General features: G+C 36.5%; 1 protein-coding gene across 1 annotated transcript in view; it reads left to right on the top strand.

Annotated features, from left to right (window-relative positions):
• LOC149806802 (cell adhesion molecule CEACAM1-like) overlaps positions 1-20,689 on the top strand; it is a 183,039-nt gene that overhangs the window by 108,072 nt on the left and 54,278 nt on the right. Inside the window, exon 5 of the mRNA XM_089957871.1 lies at positions 13,934-14,209. Coding sequence (XP_089813997.1) covers positions 13,934-14,209 — 276 coding nt within the window. The remainder of the gene's footprint in view (positions 1-13,933; positions 14,210-20,689) is intronic.

Here is a 20,689-nt window from a genome sequence, read left to right as displayed (position 1 = left end):
CAATCATGTAGATAGCACTATCAAACAAGACCATAATTCCGTTATTGACCAAACCGATTTTAACATTGGGTCCGTATTATGTGTCATCAATTTTTATAATTTCACCTTCTACCTCAATAATGCTTCAGCGGGCAGGAAATATCTACTGGTTTCCTGAACCTGAAGTTCAATTCGTCCTCGTTTATTTGGTTCTCATGCGTCATAAGAATAATACTGATAATCACGCACTGATTCATTTTTAAGAACTGGTTCGTCTATGTCGAATGCTGAGTCGGATTCCTGTTTAAACATTTTATTATAGAAGTTATCGTCTAAAACAAAGACCACTTCCCGCAATCAAACTTGTATTTATTTGTTCAGGATTTATCAGCGCCGCTAGTTTTTTATTTGCGGCTTCATTTTTTACTTTGCCGACATTTGCTGGCATGTCTGAGGTGGCTGGTAATTTTACCGGCGGAGGTTTTCTACATATCAGTCGTGCTAGTCTATCCTTGACTGATTGAAATGCTTTACCGGCAGTGCTACCAACAGCGCCAATAGCTTTATCTTTAATAACATCAATGGCTTTCATCGATAATTGTTTTGCGATCGGTATTGCTTTATGTGCCATCCTCGCAAATAAACCCTTGACAACATCGCCTAATGAGTTTCCATAAGTCATCCTGTATACGGGGACTCGTGACTTTACCACCCTGACCATGACTGGTCTACGATGAGAATTGTGTACTATCATTTTATTTAATTAGTTATTTCTCTAATCGCTGTCCACGGGTTCATCGATAAGTTCCCGATAGATGTGAGCATCCATGATGCCGCCGCGAAATAGTCGCTGACAGATATCAGCTGCTTCATTAATTATTTCTGGTGAGTTATTTCCAGCTCGTTTTCCTCCTAAGAGAACTTCTAGCTGTGATACATCATTGATGATATTATCGGGGCAGGGAATAAAATTACCCCCCAAACCACTACCGGTTACACCCGCGTCAGGCGATGGTTGTCTTCGTGGTCGAGATCGCTGCTTCATTGGTGTTGAAATACCCCCTTTCATTTCATTAACTCGCTCAACAAACTCATCATATTCGCGCTTATATTTTTTGCTGATCTGTGAAATATCTTTATACTCACGAAATACCCTCACGTTGCACTCAATGTTCTGGAGTGTTACGAAATTCTGGCTTTAGAAGCTGATGACGCATTTGATATCCCGCTGCAGTGACCGCAACAGGATTGGCTATAACTTCTGCATAACCCTGCTGAGAAAAATATCTAGTTTTTAATTCTGGTTTAGTAGATAGATCCTCGATAATATTTTTAACGTCTTCGATTTCAGCACGGGTTTTGTTAGCAGACTCCATTGCTTCGCTGATCTGTTTTGGTAATCCCGCGATAACTTGCTGTGTTGCTGTTGTGGCTTCAGCGATCTTTTTGGTTGGCTCAGTAATTGGTTTAAATAATTCTTCTGCACCTGTTGCAAATTCAACTTGTGCTTGTTGCCGCGCTTGTAATTTTTGTCTTACACTGTCTCGCACAGGAATACATTTTTTTATTGCTTCTAGTCGCTCTCGAGCTAGTCTAGCAGAATGTGCTTCTCCAATGTTGGCCATTATTGTTAACTGAAATTTTTAATTCACAGCAGAAATCCTGGAATGTTTACATTTTTAGCAGCAGAGAGACTGAGCCACCAAGTGTTTCGTCTAGTAGACCCCGGAGTCAAGAAGTATTTTTATAGTTAGTTATTTTTCATGAAATAACTCTTCTAGTCAGCAGAGAAGGCTTATTTATCATAGTTTTCTGAATAGAGGGTTTATTTTGTGAAATAAGACCCTCTATCAAGAGTGTTCTCGATAGAGGGTTCTGTTGGATGGAATAGTTGGTGGGCTCAGTCTCTCTGCTGCTCCTTTCCACCACCAGGTGTCGCCAATTTTTAGGTTTGCTTCAATGAAGTCAACATCATTTGGACACTTCTGCATCAATCAACAGCCATTATAAATGAAAAAATAATAGCCATCCACCTCACAATTTGTATTTATGGTGTGTAGGAGTCATTCCTCTTTAAGTTGTATACCTTTTTTATACATTTGTTTTTACAAATTGTGGGTGAATTTGACTCATTCTATGGACTTTGTCTATTTCAACCATTTGTACAACATGCTATTGGTGTTTTCACTTATGTTTGAGCGTGACTTGTGTAGTATTAACAATTCATTGACAAGCTGAATAGTTAATTTATACTTTTTCTCTTCTTGTTTCATTTGAGTATAACTTGTCAACCAAGCAAATAAAAGACAAGAAATTTAAAGTATGGAAGACACTCACGAGTCCTGTCTAGTATGTACAAAATATATATCATCTCTTCTATGCAGCGTGTTTGCTACATGGTTAGAGGTTTGGCCTGTAGTTCTCCAAAAGGCAGTCACAGGGAGAGACAAAATAATACATTTTGCAAAGATAACGTTGGTATTATAAGCATTAATCCATAGTCAGGATCTCTTGCGATCCTTCTTGTGGATGCTGCACGTGTCCCCCAGCCTACTAGTGTGATGTTACAACAATTAGATACAGTTACTTCAGCGGAAATGGGGAAACAAAATGTTCACATTTTGCAAACCACCATGGAATATATGCTTTGTCTAGTTCAGGAGACAATGCAGTTATTACAATCAGGTCAGATTTTACTCTTGTTTCCATATTTTGCTAATACAGGCTTTCCCAACACATTTGAAGTATGTTCCCCCAGTTTTGTTCAGCCCAGTGGCGCAAGTCTCCCCGCATGTCCAATCATGGCCTTTGGCTCATATTTCTGGATGTTAGGGTTTTTATCAGATTCATTGGATCCATCTTTTACTAAGATTTTACCATCCAGAACCAGCCAAGCCACCTGTTTGACCCAGTTTGGGGACTTGATTCATACATCTCTCCTACCAGTCATGATTAATTTTGGGGATCGTCTTGGTCCACCTTGGGCGACAAAATTCATATTATGATGGGGATTTATGTCTCCGTCCATGCATGCACATGGTGCAGTCAGTATCAGCAACAGCTGAGCCAACGTTCACAAGGCCAGAAACCATGCCAGCATTACTCCTGTCAAACCAGCTGGCTGTACTTGCCTGACACATTCGGTCGGCAGACCCTGCTTACCACATGTTTGTGTTTATACATAGGGAGGGGGAACCATGACTTGTACATAGATCACAGCATTGCATCATCTATGACAGATGGTATGGTCTATCCAGGTATTCAGACTGAGCCAGAACACATCCACCTGCTACTGCCTTGCTTTACTATAGAATTAAAGTGTGAGTAGATCTCAACAAGGAGGAAAAGACTCCATCCTACAAGCTGCTTCCACAGTCAACTAAAATTAGAGAAATTTGTGACCTGCTGAATGCTAAGGTTTCCTTTGCAGAAAGCCAAGTACCCGCCACATTTTCATAACAAGGCAAGAAATTTGAAATGCAAATATACAATTCACTTTCAGCTTTTGGAGTTATATCCCTTGTAAGGTCATAACACATGCAGCCATCATACACAAACCTGAATAAACTAAAGCATGATGGTTAAAATTACATTAATAATCCACAGCATCTGAATTCATAAAATATTCTTCCACTGGTTTCTTTCTCAAGGTTGCATGTTTACTGTCAGTAGCATATGGCAATGATTGATTACAATTCCATTTTGTATCTATGACACAGTTTACATGTGGCAATCAAACCTGAACTTTACCAAATAATACAAATGTGTGCATTGTTTTTGAACTTGTTAGATTTATTCTAATATATCACTGTGGATTTGGGAAAAATAACCCACAGATTAGCCAAGGCAAAGTCTTACAACTTGTGTACAGTAGTTATAACAGCTATTTTTACATTTTTTGATTTCATAGTATTCCCACTGCTATGGTTGACATGACAGTAAGCAGTCTTGTTATCATTGAAAACATTGATAATTGGATATTTTATCAACCAAAAGTTAGAATTATGTGAGAATAAAGACAGATTCCTATTTTGTCATCAAGCATTTCTGTCTTTGTTGCCAGCGTTTGAAGTCCATCACATTTATTGTGTTATTAGGTGGTTTACATGCTATACATGTGCTGTTGAAGGAAGGAGAGAATTTGTTTAATGTGAACTAATTAAAGAACATATTGATATATCACCAAAAAAAAAGTTGGAATGTGATTTATGGTATCACGGTACCAATTGTTTTTCCATATACCTCAATGCTAATGTTTTGTGAAATAAATATACTTTCTGTCCTACTTGGGCATGCATGTCACACGCTGTCATATAGAACAATGCTAGATTGTCAATTTGACAATGACATAACCAGGTACTCCATTGCATTTAAGAGAGATAACTCTACTGGAACTAGACAGGGGTAAGAGTTATCTAGTCACAACAAGCACATTTTCAGTCATGTGTACCATATTTTAAAAAAATCATAAAAAATACAAAATATGATCTAGATAGAAATTAACACAAACTCACATGTTGCCAAGAGGCTCAACTTTTTTTTAAGCCAAACAGAAAGTACAAGTCTTACATAATGCACCAATCACAGCTAGTTTTGTTCTTTAATTCTGAATACAATGTTCCATACACCTTAAGCTCCGCCCACCTGGACTTGCGCAATTGGTACCGTTATACCTATAGCAAACCTTAATTTTTCCAATAATCTGTGAAATAGTTCGGGACTGTATAAGTAACAAATATACTTAGTCTCACTTGTGAAAAACAATTTGATGAGGTACTAACCTATGTCTTATATGAATGTGTATAGAAATGTCATTGAGCTGTTTGAACTATTGTTTTCATACTTTTGCTTCACCATCAAAATCATCTTTTGAAATAAAATGAATTCTTTCAACTATGAGTTGTATCTTATTCATATCAGCAATTATTGAACTTCACATAGGTGATATGGGATAAATCACATTATATCATATTATGTAATAACTAGGTCAAAGGTCAATGTACCAAATAGTATGCACCTGTCCTACTTCAAAATGTACAATTCACCTAAAAGAAAGGAATTTATATTTGTTTGGTAGGTGCAGAACTTAACATCAGAGACAGGTGGACATGACCCAATCTTATTATAAAGTATAAGCTTTGACCACTTTACACTATCTACAGATACAAGAGGTCACTAACCACCAGTCCTCACACAAAGGTCCACCTACCCATCCTCTTTGTAACACAAATAGTAAGCTTTCCTCCTTTGTAATGTGAATAAAATTGTTTCAATAAGCCAGTCAGTCACCAAATATAGTAAATCGCAGCTTCTAAGTGGTTATGTTTGGATTGGGAGGTGAAATTAGGGGAATAAAATACAGAAAAATGCCAAATATAAACACTAAGTATAGCACATCAAATGGAGTTAAAAACAGGAGGAAAGTGTTTATCTAAAAGGGAGAGGTAGCTTATGATAAAGGAATTAAAGGTGGCAAAATCAGCAATGCGAAAAATGAGAAGTGAAAGTTTGATGACCTTACCTTGGACAAATATATGGGGCAGGGCCCAACAGGTCCAAGGACAGCCCAAAGGCAACTGTGCTATAACATCCCTTACAGGACCCAAATTTCAAGTGAAGTTGTGTTCATTTCCATCTAATATAAAAGGGTGAATAATTTAGATAATATAGATACATATAAAGTATATTTCTTCTACATAAGAATTTAATAATAATTGGCATAAGATAGAGAGAAACTTATCTCAGAGCCAAGCAGAACATACCTTATCAGTTTTTAAACTTGTAAACTTTACTGTGAGAAATTATCAAATTGCTTCTACTTACATTTGCATCAAGATTGAGGGCTAATATAATACTTCACAAATCTTCTCTTTATTTTCATAATCAGTCACTGAAAATGTGAGATTTTATTTCCTTGAAATGTTATGACTGGTGTAAGGGAGATAACTGAATGATATACATAAGGTGTGGTAACCTTGAATACATTATCCATGTAATATAGATGAGTTCATCAACAACCTGTATTAACTTCATTGCAATTAAATTATCTCAAAATACATTACTGACAAAGTGAGAACCTAACATTTAGACTCCTATGTTTAGTGGAGACCTCAAGAGTCATGTAATTTTAATTTCTAAGATGACGCAGCTCTTTCATAGTTCATATTTTCTACAATGCCGGCATGTAGAGTGCAGCCTTCCATAACCATGCAGATATCATCTCATGCCAATTTGGATTCTTGCGATGGGATGCAAAGTTTCAAGAACAGTGTGGATTTGAATGGAATGAATATGCACTGTGTGACTAAAATGGTTATCATTCTGTAATGTTGGACCAAACATGGAAATTCCACAGGAGCAGCTTGACAGAAAGAAATAGGATTAATTGAAAGTCAATAGTAGATTATAATTGGGCTTATACAAGTGCCAATGGGAAATGCTGACTTAAGGAAACTGTTCTTGTTTGTTGGTATTCACTGCTACTTCAACAAAAGGGAATGCAAGAGAACTGAACTAACTACATGAACAATTTCAAAGCAGGAGAGTGTAAAAAAAAAAAGGGACAATTAGAGCAGGACAATTCAAATCAAAATGGGAAGGAATACCAAATCCTTAATAAATTACCTAAAAATTACTCATGCCAGAACATCCCACATGGTACAAGTGATCTATCTACAAGTGTACTTAGAATGTTCTCTATCCTGGTTTATGGCATGCCTTACAAGAACAAGATAGTTGTTTTTGTACACATGATTTTTCATCTTTTGCAGGTACAATAGCCAATATTTGGCCAAAATCAACTATATTATGTTTACATAACTTATTTTGTTGCATGCATTCCAATCTAGGAGGTAACAGCACATACATAAAGGCATCAGGTAACACAAGTCTATATCTATCATAGCTATAGTTATCAAAAGTCCCCATCCAAAGCCATCTTGTGCTATTTTCTAAAGATTTCATACATTTTATTCTTAAAGAACTTTCAATATTTGACCAAAAGTGTTCAGCATACATTTGTTTTCCTACATCAAACTAGTATAGTTCATAAATGCCGCCCACATGTATGCGTTTCTATGGAAACACTGTGAGGCTATTCTTTCCTTTAGGTATCACGGTACCAATTGTTTTTCCATATACCTCAATGCTAATGTTTTGTGAAATAAATATACTTTCTGTCCTACTTGGGCATGCATGTCACACGCTGTCATATAGAACAATGCTAGATTGTCAATTTGACAATGACATAACCAGGTACTCCATTGCATTTAAGAGAGATAACTCTACTGGAACTAGACAGGGGTAAGAGTTATCTAGTCACAACAAGCACATTTTCAGTCATGTGTACCATATTTTAAAAAAATCATAAAAAATACAAAATATGATCTAGATAGAAATTAACACAAACTCACATGTTGCCAAGAGGCTCAACTTTTTTTTAAGCCAAACAGAAAGTACAAGTCTTACATAATGCACCAATCACAGCTAGTTTTGTTCTTTAATTCTGAATACAATGTTCCATACACCTTAAGCTCCGCCCACCTGGACTTGCGCAATTGGTACCGTTATACCTTATATGACAGATATTAATACTACTGCAGTGTAGTTGTTGTGGACTGGTTAATTTATGGAAGGACTGACCAAACTGATATGCATGGGTGAAATCCAAATCAATATTTTGGATTCTGTTTAAATGTTGAGTTTTGTGTGTGTGTGTGTATGATTTGGATTTTTAACATAGCTTTAACAACTTTTTCAGTTATATCGCTATGATGTCTGCAGTGTTGCAGTTCATAGTGGTGTAAAGCACTGGGGCATCAGATATTTCAAGATGAATGGACAGGATAGCAATATTTGTGTCTGAAAAATGTTGAGATATTTTAGGATACTGTTATAGGACATATAGGTCACCAGGATGTGATCTATCAGGAAGGACAGCAGCACATAACAAAAGACCTTGAATGTCTTAAATGGGTCAAACAAATTCTAACACTTTTACGTAGGTTAGAAACAGTAAGGCTTGCTAGCTATAAGCAGCACAAGTTTGGATTTTTCAGATTTGTTCAAATGATGCCGATCTGATATTAACTGTGCCCACCATGACTATGATTAGAAAAAAAATCTTTAAATAGTTTCTGTAACACAGAAATATGACTTGTGGATGCTTTAAGTGAATCATTAACACATGAACCACATAAAAGAAAGCAAACATAACTTTCTATTGTAATTTGTATTATACCACTAATTATTTTCCTAAACTGATATTTCTTTAGCTGCCACTGACTCCTACATTCTAAAAAAAAATGGCCGCCATGGTATGAGACTCTTAACCAGCTCCTGAAACATTCGGAAATACAGCTGTACAGAAGAAAATATACTAGTTATAAGTGCTACCAGCAACTAATTTAGGCAGTGCAAAAAGTGTCAGGGTAACTTAGTAAACTCAGTCTGTGGATATAAGTACAGATTTGCATTTTTGCATATTCAGACAAAAGAACAGTAAAACAAGTAAAACAAATATGGCCACTTCTTCACTGTCTCAGTGGATCTACTCATATTTCAAATCAGATTCATCAGATTCATTTTCAGGATTTACCCAAGATGATCTCTTAAATGATACAAAGGATATAGACACACTCAATACTGCAGAGAAATATTCACTTGAAATAGATTCAACCTACCAAGATTGTGTAACACCAAAATCCAACATGGCTGACTCCTCTGACTCCTCTTCAGTTCCAAGCTTTCTTAAAATCCAACATAATATGCAGAGTATAACAATCACAGCTGACTCCAACAAAATTCCAACAATCAAGAAATTCTTGGATGAGAATCTACACTTCCAGCAGGGACACTCACACAATGGACTGATCTATAAATCCATGGATACAGATTCTGCCACAGTAACTCTATACATAACAACTGGTAAAATTCATGTACAAGGGCCAGGCTACACAGAATGGGTAAATTATTTTATCAGCACTTGTCAGCAAATGGTAGACAACACCAGATTGAAATCAATTACCTCTCAGCCAAGGGCTTCAACACCCATCCCTGAAGCCCACAGATTTCCAAATCCAGTCAACAGTAACACAGCTTTACATGAAATAAGCCAGATTGCTATCAATGTGGAGGAAACTCCAGGACCCCAGTTTATGATAGGTGCAACAAATTCCTTTGAGTTCCATGGAACCCATAACCAGCCTTGTACCTCCATACAGTGCTTAGTAGTGATAGGTATTCTCCAGGCCCAAGTAGAAAGGTTAGAACAGGAACTCTCTGCACTAAAATCAAAGAGTCTACACAGTGTTCAAATGGATAAACCAGGTGCCAAAAAAGTGTGCCAGAAAACCCAGACAACGCAATACACAAACATGTCAGAGGACCAGAAAGCATGTCAGGGCACTCAGACCATACCAAAACCAGCTATTAGAAAAAAATCATTATGCACACAAACAGATGCAACCACACCAATTAAACAAGATGAGTCTCTTCTACAGGTATTAGATGGGCAGAGCCAAAAGTTAACTAAAGCACATGCTGTAAACACTGACCATCATGTGTCTCATTCGACATCAAATCCAGGTACTGAAGAAACTGTTCTAAAGACAACCTCCAATTATCCACAACAAGGAGCTAAATTAAATACAAATACTAAATACAGCAGTCACCAAACTCTCAGTCAGTCTAGTCATGGAAATCAAGAAGTTCAAACAATGCATCTGAACCCCCCACTGGTCAAAATCAACAACATAGTTAAAGACAGATCTCTTCTCATAGGATCATCAATAATCAAAGGAGTAAGAACAAGAGGGTTATATAAAACTGACGTAAAAACTCATAGAGGTGCTACTATTAACATTATTACAGAAAAAATATTGGAAATGGATATGTCACCATATCATACTGTAATTCTTCTCATTGGTGGCAATAATTACAGTAATGGCCAATCTTTGAAGGGCATTGAGGATGATTATGAAAGTTTGTTGTATGCCATCAGGTCCAAAAACGCAGAGTGTAAAATAATCATCTCAGGTCTACCGCCAAGAAGGGATGCACTTATGACTCAACTAAATGACACCCTAAGTATGTTGTGTGAAAATTTCCAAATACTCTTTGTTCCGCAATACTGGACCTTCTTCAAAGACAATCGAGTGAACCAACAATTGTACCAGCGAGACCAAATCCACTTGTCCAACAGAGGTACTGCCATGCTCCTTAGGAATATAGACCAGTACATAAGACTTATAAAAGGGGTTAGGCATGAGTCAGACAACTGCTTGTATTGTGGAGAGCACGGTCATGTAACACAGCGGTGTCTGCATGGAAAACAGATTCGCTGCCATCTTTGTAATGAACTAGGACATAAGCAAAAGTTGTGCACATACCAATAGGTAGAAGGCTATGATGTACAGGCCTATGCAACACATATCCAGCAACAAAATGCATTAGAATATGTGTACACTTTTCAATGTAATAATTATAATTCTATAAACAGGTTTCAGGCACTATCTGATTTGTGTACAAAGTGCAACTTGTTAACATGTAAACAACTGTGTGATACTGTTCAAGTTACTTCTCCCTCTGAGGCCCCCCAAGTGTCTAATATGTCAATGTCTTCTTGTATGTATGTAAATCAGTCTCATATTGAACATTCTCAAATATCCACTACATGTGGTCATGGTACAACAGATGGATCTTGTATGTTATCTTCTTCATATGTTTATGTAAATAATCAAGGCAATGTAAAGAAATCTGTCAAGTCTAAAAACAATATATGGCATACTACCTTGTCTGAAGATCAATCCTCTGATCAAAATTGTCATGTATTTGGCCTCCTCAAAAGAGGTCTGCAAGTAATCAACCTAAATATTCAACACATCCTCCCTAAACTGAATGAGATAAAGTTAATATTACAGCAAACTAGATCAGTCAATATTCTAGGTCTATGTGAAACCTTTCTTTCCGATGATACTGATGATTTGGCTCTCCAAATACAGGGGTTCAACTTTGAAAGAAAAGATAGGGAATCCATGGGGGGTGGGGGTATTCTTCTCTATGTAGACAGTTCCATTAGTTATAACAGACGTGTTGATCTAGAGACTATTGGGGTAGAGAGCATCTGGATCGAAGTAACCCTTGCCCAATCAAAGCCAATACTCTTATGTTCGGTTTACAGGCCACCTAGTTCCACAGCTGATTGGATTGATAGATTTGAGATTCAAATTCAAAAAGCATTACTTAAGGAAGATTTAGAAATTATCATATTAGGTGATTTTAACATTGACTATATGAAAACTCCACCATTAACATGGATAAGTAGCTTTGAAACTTACAACTTTACTCAATTAATTAACACCCCAACTAGAGTAACGGATAAAAGTGCTACTATCATTGATCATGTCTATACTAATAAACCTGAAAACGTAAGTGAAATTAAGGTACCAGTGTATGCACTGAGTGACCACTACCCAGTCTGTATAACTAGACATGTTCCGAAATCATCTAAAAATGGCCAACACATTGAAATTCAATACAGGGACTTCAAACAGTTTGATGAGGAAATGTTCTTAAATGATTTAGTTTGCAAACCTTTCCAATCAGTCTGCACTATAGCTGATGTCAACATTGCCTTGGACAAATGGTATCAGATGTTCAATGCAGCCTTAGACAAGCATGCCCCAATTAAAACAAAAAGGGTTAAACACCAAATTACACCCAAGTGGATTACCCCTGAGATCAATGAGGCTAGGCACCTAAGAGATAATTTCCACAAGAAAAAAGACATGAAAAGCTATAGAAAGTGGAGAAATAAAACTAAGTACCTGATAGATAAGGCAAAAGAGAACTACTATAAACAGGCTATTAATGAAAGTAAGAGTACCAAAACATTGTGGAAGCATCTAAAAGAGCTCAACCCACGCAAGAACAGTTGCCTTCCCCCTAGACTTAAGCAAAATGATGATATAGCAACATCTGTACAAGACATTGTGGAAATGTTCAACAATTTCTTCATAAGCATCTCCAGTAAGAGTATTCAGAACCAGACTAATATCCCAATTGAACTTGATGCTCTTCTATTATTTATAAAAGCTAAAATTCCTGATGAAAATTATTTTTCAATAGCTAATGTTAGTGAAGGTGATGTTTTTGATATGCTAATTAAGGTTAATATTAATAAATCCTCTGGATTGGATGGTATTGGTCCACGAATTCTTAAAATTGCTGCACCAGTAATAACAAAGTCACTAACGCATATCATAAATTTAAGTATAATGAGTGGTAATTTTCCAGAAACATTGAAATGTGCAAAGGTTACACCTATCTTTAAGAAAGGAGAAAAGGAGGATCCAGGAAATTACAGACCAATATCAATTCTACCTGTATTGTCAAAACTATTTGAAAAGCATGTAGCCATTCAGGTCTATAAATTTTTCGAAACATACTCTCTATTTCATAAAGCTCAATCAGGATTTAGAAAGTACCACTCGTGCCAAACAGAACTTACCAAATTAATTGATCTTTGGCTGAAGGAAATGGATAATGGACATATGACTGGGATTGTTTTCCTTGACTTCAAGAAAGCCTTTGATCTTGTTGATCATGAAATTCTGCTGCAAAAGTTGAACTGTTACAGATTTGACAATCCTTCTTTAAACTGGTTTAGATCATACCTAAATCAAAGGTCTCAACAAGTAAGCATTGGCAATATTAGCTCTCAAACTCGCACTATTCATTCAGGAGTCCCTCAAGGCTCAGTTTTGGGCCCTCTCCTCTTCCTTATCTATATCAATGATCTACCATTAAATAATGAATCCACAAACACAGATTTGTTTGCAGATGATGCAGCTTTGTATACGTCTAGTTCTGATACTGAAGTTATCCAAATGAAATTAAACTCAGACCTTATCAGAGTCCAAAACTGGGCACAACAAAATAGGATGGTAATTAATGAAGGTAAAACAACATGTATGATTTTGGGGACATCACAAAAGCTACACAAGTCAGGGAACCCAAAACTGTCTCTTGCAATAAATAATCATCCATTAGAAAATGTCAAACATGAAAGGCTTGTAGGTGTGTCTGTAGATAATAATTTATTATGGAATGACCATATTGATAAGCTTTGTAAAACACTGTCATCCAAAATTGCCCTTCTCAGCAGAATCAAGAAATATTTACCTATGGAAACTCGCAATCTATACTACAAGTCATATATTCTTCCAACAATGGATTATTGTTCTAATGTATGGGGAAACTGTGCCAAATCTGAGCTTGACAGGATTTATAAACTTCAGAAACGAGCAGCACGTGTAATTTTAGATGCATCTGTTGATCATCCCTCAAAAGCATTATTTACAGAACTCAAATGGCTCACAATATATGACAGGATAGATTTTCACAAGGCAGTTCTTTTATATAAATGTCTACATGGAACTGCACCAGAGTATCTTCAAGACTTATTCAGGCCTTTTTCAGCACAATACCAGTTGAGATCAATATCACATGGAAACATTCTAATACCAAAACCAAGAACAGAGCAATTTAAAAAGAGTTTTCAATACTCTGGTACAGTTCTGTGGAATAAGCTTCCACTACATGTAAAATCTGCTGAAAATATTAGAATATTTAAGAAAAGATATCATGAGCATGTATGTGTTTCTAACAGATAATGGAATTTAGTATTTTAATACTAAACATGTTAAAATAAACAGTAATTATTGCCATCTTCATATAATGTGCATTGTTATACTCTCCTTAAGAGGGCCTCAAGGGAGAATAGTCCTTGACTAATGAGTCACCCTCTATAAATAAAGCATTATTATTATTATTATTATTATTATTATTATCTTATTGGACTTGAAATTGATAAATATGCAGGATATGTATCATTACCATTACATTATTATGTTGTTAAAATACATATAGTGTATATGTATGAACATACTTTCAGATGGAGTGGAAAATTTGAGCCTGTCAGTGCTAGATGTTAACACTGTCAATGAAAATTCATCAGCCATTTTCCAGTGCAGTGTTGACAGCAACCCACTACCCACCATAACTTGGAGGAAAGAAGGCACCAACACTGTTCTTAAGACCGAATCTGGAGTTGTACAAAGTCAGTTTAGGATTGAGTCTGCCCAGTGTCAGGATACCAACAACTATACTTGTTCTGCATATAATGGAATCTGGACACAAGCCAGTAGGACATTACAATTTTTTGTAAAATGTAAGTAGAATGATGATATCGTAAAGAAATTTTTTTTTCGCTGTTGCCAGTATTAGCATATAGCAATACATAGCTAACACCTTCCTTTGATGGTATATACGAATGTCAGCATTTGTAGACTTTATATTTCCTGTCAACAGCCTTCAGACATTCCATTGTAGTTCTTGAAAGTCATCATAACCTATTTCTTATGTGTGTCATTGCCATCAAAGTTTAAAAAGCATTACCCAAATTTTTCTGTGATATGAAAAAAATTACTGATTTTAATTATATGTTGCATTTTAAAATGTGTGGACATTTGGTCATTTTTGAAACGATGAAAATATTCAGATTGGTTCAAACTGGGTTGTTGAAGAGAAAACTATATTAAATTTTAATCACCTACCATCAAATACATGGCTTGCACTTTGTGAAAGGATAAAAAGCTTATTGAATTTGGGTCAAAGCTCCAAGGTCAAGGTCACTGATTGAACAAAGACAACCAGTTTCACACAATCGTTCGAGTTCTCCACCACCTGCAGTTATAAGATTGGATAGTTTGCACTTAAGATAAAAAAGAACCTATTGATTTTAGTGTCAAAATTGTGAATGTTCGTGGTCACTGTGACTGAAAGAAGAAAAATAGTTTCTCCAAACAATTTCCAATTCTTCACCATTTTCAACAACCAAGCTTTATGGATCGTTTGCACATGAGGTAAGGATAAAGCCTGTTAATTTTGATGCCAGAAGGTCAAGGAGACTGTTAAGAAAAGAAGTGGATCATACATATTTTTAGTAACTCAGACTTTGTTGGGGCTCCCAAATTCATTCATCCAGTCCTCACCCCATTACCTTCAGTCCCATCATGAATGTGGATCCAACTGACTACAGGAAGACTAATATATTGCATTAGATAAAGGCATTGCTACACAAATGGATTCATTTATTTAAAAAGAAAGGCATCCTCTGCTTCTATTTAAGGCCATTCTTGGTTAAGAAAACCAACAGGAAGTTGTGTCCAATTATGCTTTTAAACACATTCAGGGAGTTCATAAAAGAACAACGGTTTAAAATGGGAATGGCAAGGACCATATGTTTGTTCATTTTATACAACTTGTACACAGTAACATCCATGTAACATCAAGAAGATACATGCATTTCTCCTACACATGAGTAGTGTATCGCTTAGGTGCTGTTAATTTCGTCCTCAACTTCATCGACTGGGTTTTCACCAGAACATTAAATTCTGTCGTTGCCATCTTCTGCGTGACCTATTCACCTGTATGATAACATATAGAAATGATATCCTACTGATAAAATTAGTAAAGGTGGTTTTCCTTCATGATATGCACAACCTTCTTTGCCCCATTCTAAAGTCAGTGTGGAGAAGTCAGCCCTTGTCCCTTCACAACATTTGATTCATTTGGGTGTGAGTTTCTTGCCCATATTAACCTAGCTCATCTTCCTCTCTAATACACAGACTGTAATGTTCTAGCACTTGGGAAAGCTTCTTCAAGACGTTTAACATGGCAAGGGAATTTCTTCATCTCCTCCCCCCTCCTCAGTGTGGCAGATGTTCTTTTGAATGTTGACTGCATCTTCATGCACCCTTTGCACATGGCTCTTCTCTCTCCGTGCTGACACACCATACACCTGCAAGATTAGTAGATAAGGATATCAGCAAAAAGCAGACACTTCCTGATTCAATAGCAGAACAGAATGGTTAGCATCGGTAATTCTGTTTGAGGCACTGTAGCCAAAGGTTAGAATCTGCAAAGATGCAAGTTTGTCAGATTGGCTTGCTAACTTGCTACTGTACTCCGCGATGGTCATTGTTGAGTAGATATGCCAATTACCCCTCTCCATTGAGGTAAGTCATGGGTCACTGATCTACCTGATTTAGCGACAGGCATGCCCAGGAAAATCATAGCAACCCCAAACTTCTCGAACTGTTCTGATCACTAGTCTTTCATCCACGTCCAAAGAAATTTCAAGTTCATAAATGGCTCTTTTCCAGTATGTCTTGCAGCCAGATTTGATTGATATGGTTAGGCTTCTAGTCCTGGCAATGAGAAAATAATTTTACAATTCTTCTCATTGATCAGTTCTTTGGAGAAGCTAGGTTGCAAAACCTGGTATGTGATTTTGCGAAACTTTGTATTTGATCTCTGAATCTATCTCAAACACACAAAGACTACCTGGTCCAGATGCAAGAGTCATTTCCTCTCACTCGTGCTGGAAAACAAGATATAACTCCATAAGTGGTGTCTTTTTGGCAAAAGGTAGTCATACAGCCAGCATTCTTGGCAAAAGGTAGTCATACAGCCAGCATTCTCATGTATGTCTCATGAAGATTTAGGCTATGAAAATACGAGCTATTTCATTGATCATTGGTGTTCATAGTGGGTTCTGTCTACATGTATTATTCAGTGGAGCTTGAATGGAATGAGCATTTTAGAAAAGAACAAGATAATAGAGACTCATGTCCAAAGTGAACTATACACAGAAATGTTATGAGTAATCAGATTACCAGAAATTGGTTGAATTTTGCAGAAACGTTTGGTCTTACCCAATTAGTGGACAAATCAAGAAACGGATTACTCAGAAACTCTAATTGATATACCTATACAAATATGGAAGAAAATGTGACAAAAATACATCTTCTAGATACCATAAGTCTCAATGATTACATCCCTACTTTCCTAACTAGAAAATCTGGCTTAAAAGAAATGTAAAATCCAAGCTCACAAAATCATAACGTACAGGTCATTTAAGCATTTATGATTAAGGAAAATTTCTGGAAGATCTTTGCCGATGGGGATGCTCCTCTTAATATTTGAACCCACCTTTCTGTACAGGTGGATGATATATATACCTTTGAAAACATATACAATAAAACTGGACTTCCCTCCTGATTGGTTGCCTCTGGGCATTTTAGATATCATGAAACTCCATGATTATTTCAAACATGTTGCTCAACAAGCACATTACAGAACATGGAGAACTAAATTAACCAAAATGATCAGTAGGGCAAAGAAGAATTACTATGAGTCAGCTTTAGAAAATAATTGCAACAAGAAGTCTGTGTGGAAAGTTTTGAACAAACAGTGCAGGTAAGCATTCCATAATACATAATACCCATAATACAACAACTGAGCCAGGAAGGTCAGATTATTGATGTGGATGTTGAAATAGCAAATACATTCATCGAATGCTCTGTCGGCATAGCCTCCAAAATTAGGGAACCTATTGTTAACTCTAATCAAAATGAACTAAGAAATTTGTGTTCAGAAAAAGCCCACCTGATACAAAATCTTTTATCTATGCAGTACCAAATGAAATGGTTTTGAGCTTTTTGCAAACTATTGCAGGAAGGAAATCAACAGGTCTATATAATATTGCTCGACATCTCACGAGGGCTGCTGCATATATAATATTTAACAGCATAGCTTACATATGTAATCTTGGCATATCCACCTCAGTGTTTCCCCAGACATAGTAATTGGCAAAAGTCTGGTGTAAAAGAAATTGCCATTAATTACATCAGGGATCAATCTTAGGCCCACTTCTTTTTCTCATTTTCATAAAGGATCTGCCACTGAAAATAGGCAACCATATTTCATCGACCAATGTACATGCAGATGCATACTACTATATTTCAGGCAGCTAAAATCAGACCTAAAATTCTCCCTTTAGATAGCTTCACTTAGAATAGATTCATGGTTTATAGAAAATGACACAAAAGTAAATGCAGAAAAGACTAAAGAGTTAATGATTACTACCAAGCAAAAGAGCGAAAAATTGGAAAATAAAAATTGGGATCTTAAGTTGAATGAAATATGCCTACAAATGGTTACCTTTGACAAAATCCTTAGGGTTATAGTTGAGAAAAATTTGGAATGGAATGAACATATTCAAGTCATATATCATAAAGTCAGTCCATACCTGTGGCTATTTAGCAGGATAAGGCCATATCGATCACCACTGTATTATTATCTGGGGAAACACTTATGACAAGAATATGTACACATTATTCTGCCTGCAAACTCATCTTAGATCATGCTGAAAATATCCCAAAATACAATGAATGATATTACAATATTAACAGTGAGTGAACAAATATGTTTGAGAAAGGCTAATTATATGCATAATGTTTCAGACAATATGGCCTCATTGTATCTCAAGGAACTATATCATGCTAGCATTACTCCGACAGAATGATGATGTCCTGGTGATTATACGTATAAAAACAAAAAACAATGGTAAAGACAAACGTACACCTTATTATTATTATCATCATTTCTCTTTTGTTATTGTCAGAACTTTAAATTTTCTGATGTCTCAAACAGTCGGTAAGTATGGACATAGTAGAGGCTATGCAACACTCTCTGACCATGTTCATCATGTACAAAATGAATGGATGGTTATCCCATGTCTAGCGCATGGTCAGTCGACAACTGAGACCTTGCTGAAAGCAGTCACACATATCTGTGGAGGAAGGAAGAATGTTCTATCCCTCTGGATCAATCAAATATCACATACGAAGCAATATTGGTGCTATCTATGAGGTAGTAACATATTTTTAAAGGGATTGATTGTGCACACCCTAACATACAAGGGAGGAGCAGCAGCTTCCCTAGACAGGATAGAGTTTACTGCATCTACCTTAATAAAATAGGGAGGGATAGCATCTTCCAGGAGAGAAGTAACTGATATTTCTCAAAGGTTTTCATGCCCTCCCCAGAATAAAAGAGGGAGTAGCAGCACCTTCCCTAGACATGACAGTGAGTCTTGTAAAAAGAAGGCAGCTTCTATCACTAAGGGTAATCAGCTTGCCAAGTCCAAGTGTACTCCCCAATTATGGGAGGGTGGCATCGCATTGTCCCAAAAGCAAAACGGTGTTGCCCATGGTAGAGGTTACACAGAGCCTAAATATGGAGAATCTCCTCTTCAGCGACAGATCAGGATCTCCACTGTATCCTAGGTCAGGCGAAATGTAAATCAAACAAACCCAATAGGTTTACCCATTCTTTGAACACTCCTAGTTCTGTGGGAAGTTTTCTCAAATCTAGATCGCAATTGATTGTAAGTAATAGCCAGATACAGGTAGACCAGATACTGGATATATGTCTGCAAGACATGCTGAATCTAGGTCTAGTGCTAAGGATAGGTGCGAATAACCATGTTTCGGTACATTACCTATTTATCACATCACCGGGACAGAGTATGCATGCTTTCGAGCTAGAAAATCATACGGATGCTTCTTCCTTTCCCCATGTTCCTTTACAATCCCTTTGATATATGGAACTCACCTCCTCAAGGGGGAAAACAACCTCTTCCATGGATGTCATCTATATGGACACCTCCATCTTTGAGTGATGAGGTCCGACAATCATCATAAGTTCTGCAGGAAAGATCGTCAACGGGGGGAGGTGAGGGTTAATCTCCCTCCCTCTATGCAGGGGTCTCATGGTCATTAAAGGTAATTGAAAGTCATTGAGAAATGAACACCTCAATTCAAGGCCTTGAAAATCATTGATATTTCACCTAGGTCATTGAAAGTCATTACATTTTTTGGCTAAAAATTAAATTATGGTTGAAAATTTTACTTTCAAGTTGTTTGTTTTACATTGTATGGTGATTTGAAGTACGGTTTGATTTTCTGTTATATATGCTTGCAATTCCACTATTATCATAATCCACATGAAGTATTCGGATATCATGCATAGTCCCCCTGTCACATGATATCATTAACAGTCTTTCACATCACAAAGTTTAATTGGCACATTGTGTCCTGGACAAGACATTCTGTCATAGCTTGAATCATACATCACGGAAGTTTTACAAATGTGTGTTTAAAATACATGCTACCTAGATAATCCAAGTGGGCTGAATCCGAGTGTGGTTCATCTTTGATGATTCAGTTCAGCAAATACTGGCTGATGATAATGATTGTATTTTAAGTTTAAAGTTATGAGTTACATCAGAATATTGGAGCTGGAAAAAGTGTTAAAAGTGACAATTTTAGTCAATGCATCTTGACTGAAATTGAGCTTTGAATTAAGTGGGTTGTGTATGTAATTAGAACCGGAACTGATATCATTTTGAAAGCTTGAAAACATTACGCTGCAAATGCACGTCACCTTTTTGGCCAAAATCGGCACACCATGTAACAAATTCAAAACTTTTCAAACTTTGATCAGTCTAATCACCAGCTTAAGAGGTACAAGAAATAGTTCATTTGAAATAATAAAAAGTAACACAAATTGATAGCCTTGATTCAGCTGGATTTTTTTTCGGAGTAAATCAATGCAAGGTTAATTCTAATGTACAATTGGAGATGATTTTCCACGAAAATCATCCTAGATAAGAAAAAAACATGAGGATACATGTTTTCAATGCTTTTTTTATTAACTTGAAGAAATGTAGGGATATCACACATTTATTTAGTTTAGGGTACAATAAAAAGTATACACTTGCTTCCCATTTGTTGACAAGAAA

Source organism: Sinohyriopsis cumingii, chromosome 1 (genome assembly GCF_028554795.1).
Source record: "Sinohyriopsis cumingii isolate HCF-2022 chromosome 1, ASM2855479v2, whole genome shotgun sequence".
NCBI lineage: Eukaryota > Metazoa > Mollusca > Bivalvia > Unionida > Unionidae > Sinohyriopsis > Sinohyriopsis cumingii.
Note: the sequence above shows the minus strand (reverse complement) of the source record. Positions and strands in the feature narration are given on the sequence as shown.